Here is a 3,660-nt window from a genome sequence, read left to right as displayed (position 1 = left end):
ACACAGGTATTAAGCGTGAGATGGGGGGGGGGGGCGGAGCTGAGCCCGTTAAGAGCAGTTCGGCACTTTTAGAACCAACTCACGTGTATCGCCGACATAGAGGTCATTACAAACAGCATCTCGGCTCCTGGAAAGAGTCTCTCCGCCATACACAACCACCAACGGACCAATCATAGAACACGAATGGTACCTCAGACCCTTGGGCTCAGCGCGTTTCGCCACCTTGGTGGACAGAAGCCGTGTTAGCTGCTCCGTAAGTCGGGGGCAGGACTCTGCGTTCTCCTGCGGGACACAAACACTGATAATGCCATTTTGGAGGCCTCTGTCTGTATATTTGGCTGCACACGGAATCTCCATCACATGCTGGAACGCTTTTATTAGCCAGCAAATTTACCAAAATTTTCCAACAAATGGAATTGCTTTTGCAATTGTTTGACATTTGTGTAAAGTTCCCTTTGCCTTCAGAAACTCAGGTCAGGTGGTCATCTTGGTCGGGGTGAGTCTTGTTGCAAACTGGAATGACCCCCATCACAACCATTGCCGTGATCGGTTGGGAATTTTGCTTTGCAGCTTAGCTACTGTTGTCACCACACTGTTGCCTATGTACATAATGCCTCATATGGATTCTCCATAGAAAGATATGGGGAACATGGGCAAGCTTTATGAGCTCCAGACTGGCATGGCTATCTGTGGGGTTGGGGGAAATGCACCTCTGTGGTTTGGGCAGCAGTGAAGTGTTTCACTTTAAGAAGAAATCAAATGCAGGCGGAGATGCAATTCAAGTTAAATGTTAACATGTTTAGGGTTCATCAAAGCCTAAGGACAAAGCACCCCAAATATTGCCAGTGAGTTTATGGAGTTAGTGCTGGTCAACCTGGACATAATGGGCACAGCGGGTGTACAGACCCAGGAACTCAGCACAGGGATGGTGGGAGCTCCTCATAATGGGCACAGCAGGTGTACAGACCCGGGAACTCAGCACAGGGATGGTGGGAACCCCTCATAATGGGCACAGCAGGTGTACAGACCCGGGAACTCAGCACAGGGATGGTGGGAGCTCCTCATAATGGGCACAGCGGGTGTACAGACCCGGGAACTCAGCACAGGGATGGTGGGAACCCCTCATAATGGGCACAGCAGGTGTACAGACCCAGGAACTCAGCACAGGGATGGTGGGAGCCCCTCATAATGGGCACAGCAGGTGTGTAGACCTGATACTGATACCAGTGAAGGGTCACATTGGCGATTTCAGGAGTTTGGCCCTGTAACATGTGTTTCAATGAATTGTGGACTTCACCTTTAAGATAATTTTGTACAAACATTTTTTTGGTGTATTTTTGTCAAAATGTTGGAAAAACACAATTCCCGGAGCTTGGGGGGTTCTAGCGCTTACATCGCACTATGAAACCCACCTGAACTTTGCCTGCTCCCCAGTGCCCGACCACATCAACCTCAGACGACTCCCGTCCACCGAAAACATAGAGGTTGTACCCAACTTTTTTTGTCCTCTTTATGTCTCTTCTTAAGAGAATGGCAGAGTGCCCGGACCGGGACGCGGTGTGCGACTCCTCCTCCTTGTACCTAAAATGTCAGAGACAATCATTTCATAAAAGGATTTACTTCTGTCACAAAAATGAAAAAAAAAATGTTCTTTGCCATTTTGTATGTAGGTAAGGAGAATGTATGTACTTCAGATGGCGTTATGTCTGCATTGTGTATTGTGGCTTCCATATAGCTCTTGAAGAAGCCAGACCCCTAAGGAAAATAGAACCGCCTCCAAATAGCAGAGCCCACCTCCAAGGGTATAGTTACCAGATTTACCATCTTAGCTACAAGCTGTCACATGTAGCTAAGGGGAATGTATGTACTTGTACTTCGAGTGGATCCTGGTTATCTTATAGCTCTGGAAGAAGCCACACCCCTGAGGAACCTGGAACAGCATTGCAGATTTACCACCTTTAAGCTGTCATACTTTTACATCTTCTGGCTAGCAACAAAAAAAAAAACAAACACTCTGCTAGTTACTGGGTTAAGAGCAATTACTGATCAGTATTATATCAGAGACGGTAACTGTTAAAGCCGGAGGTCAGGGATAGGCAACTTCAGCCCTCCAGATTTGGTGACACCATAAATCCTGTCATGCCTGTGGCTGTCAGAGTCTTGCAATGCCTCATGGGACTTGTAGTTCCACAACGCCTAGGGTGCCAAGGTTGCCACAGTTAGCTCTAATGTAGATGTGATGGGAGAATAGACTGAATTACTTACGAGTAGGTCTTTGAGCGGGCATTTAGCCGCAGGGTATACACACTAGCATACCGCCTCTGTGTGCGCAGTCCACCCTCCCTGCCGACTATGCAGAGCTCATTGTCAGAAATCTTGGTACATGTGTGGCTACTCAGCCCCGCTGGAGGGTTGCTGGACGGTTCCCCTGTCCATGTCGCCCACTCTGTGGTCTCCGTGTCATAGCTCAGGATGGAGGACAGGCGCTGTGAGCCGTCCCAGCCCCCCACCACACACAGCCACCTCTCCCCCAGTGGAGCGGCGTCATGGTGGCTCCTCTGGGACACGACCTGTGGAACGCTGCTGTTTGATGACTTTTGCTCCGGGTCAAAGGTCACCACATCACCAAGTGGAGGTTCTTTGGGGTCCCGTGATCTGATACCGCCATATAGATAGAGTTTACCCCCAATGGGAGTACAGGTGTGGAACGCGCGGGCGAACTGGGCATCCTTAGCCACTGGAGTCCATGTCCATTGAGAGGATATCATGGAGTGTCCTTTCTGGAATAAGAGAGAGGAGTAATGGCAAGATTTAGGTAAATTCCCAGACACGCCTACTGTACTAAGACATGCCCCCAATTCCTAAAGACACGCCTACTGTACTAAGACATGCCCCCAATTCCTAGACACGCCTACTGTACTAAAACATGCCCCCAGTTCCTAGACACACCTATTGTACTAAGAGATGCCCCCAGTTCCTAGACACACCTACTCTACTAAAACATGCCAATTCCTAGACACACCCACTCTACTAAGACATGCCCCCAATTCCTAGACACACCTACTCTACTAAAACATGCCAATTCCTAGACACACCCACTCTACTAAGACATGCCCCCAATTCCTAGACACACCTACTCTACTAAAACATGCCAATTCCTAGACACACCCACTCTACTAAGACATGCACCCAATAACTTGGCACACCTACTGTACTAAGACATGCCCCCAGTTCTTAGACACACCTATTGTACTAAGAGATGCCCCCAGTTCCTAGAAACACCTATCCTACTAAGCCATGCCCCCAATTCCTAGACATACCTACTCTACTAAGACATGCCCCCAATTCCTAGACACACCTATCCTACTAAGACATGCCCCCAATTCCTAGACATACCTACTCTACTAAGACTTGCCCCCAATTCCTAGACACGCCTACTGTACTAAGACATGCCCCCAATTCCTAGACACGCCTACTCTACTAAGACAAGCCCCCAGTTCCTAGACACACCTACTCTACTAAGACATGCCCCCAATTCCTAGACACACCTATCCTACTAAGACATGCCCCCAATTCCTAGACATACCTACTCTACTAAGACTTGACCCCAATTCCTAGACACGCCTACTGTACTAAGACATGCCCCCAATTCCTAGACAC

At 48.7% G+C, this 3,660-nt stretch overlaps 1 protein-coding gene across 1 annotated transcript in view; it reads right to left on the bottom strand.

The window, feature by feature from the left end:
- KLHDC9 (kelch domain containing 9) overlaps window positions 1-3,660 on the bottom strand; it is a 6,295-nt gene that overhangs the window by 1,419 nt on the left and 1,216 nt on the right. Inside the window, exons 2-4 of the mRNA XM_018571559.1 lie at window positions 2,266-2,776; window positions 1,413-1,581; window positions 84-282 (exon numbers count right to left, since the gene is read on the bottom strand). Coding sequence (XP_018427061.1) covers window positions 84-282; window positions 1,413-1,581; window positions 2,266-2,768 — 871 coding nt within the window. The 5' untranslated portion in view covers window positions 2,769-2,776. The remainder of the gene's footprint in view (window positions 1-83; window positions 283-1,412; window positions 1,582-2,265; window positions 2,777-3,660) is intronic.

This window comes from Nanorana parkeri, unplaced genomic scaffold (genome assembly GCF_000935625.1).
Source record: "Nanorana parkeri isolate BGI_ZX_2015 unplaced genomic scaffold, ASM93562v1 scaffold1780, whole genome shotgun sequence".
NCBI classification, from domain to species: domain Eukaryota; kingdom Metazoa; phylum Chordata; class Amphibia; order Anura; family Dicroglossidae; genus Nanorana; species Nanorana parkeri.
This window is presented reverse-complemented; position numbering and strand designations above follow the sequence as displayed.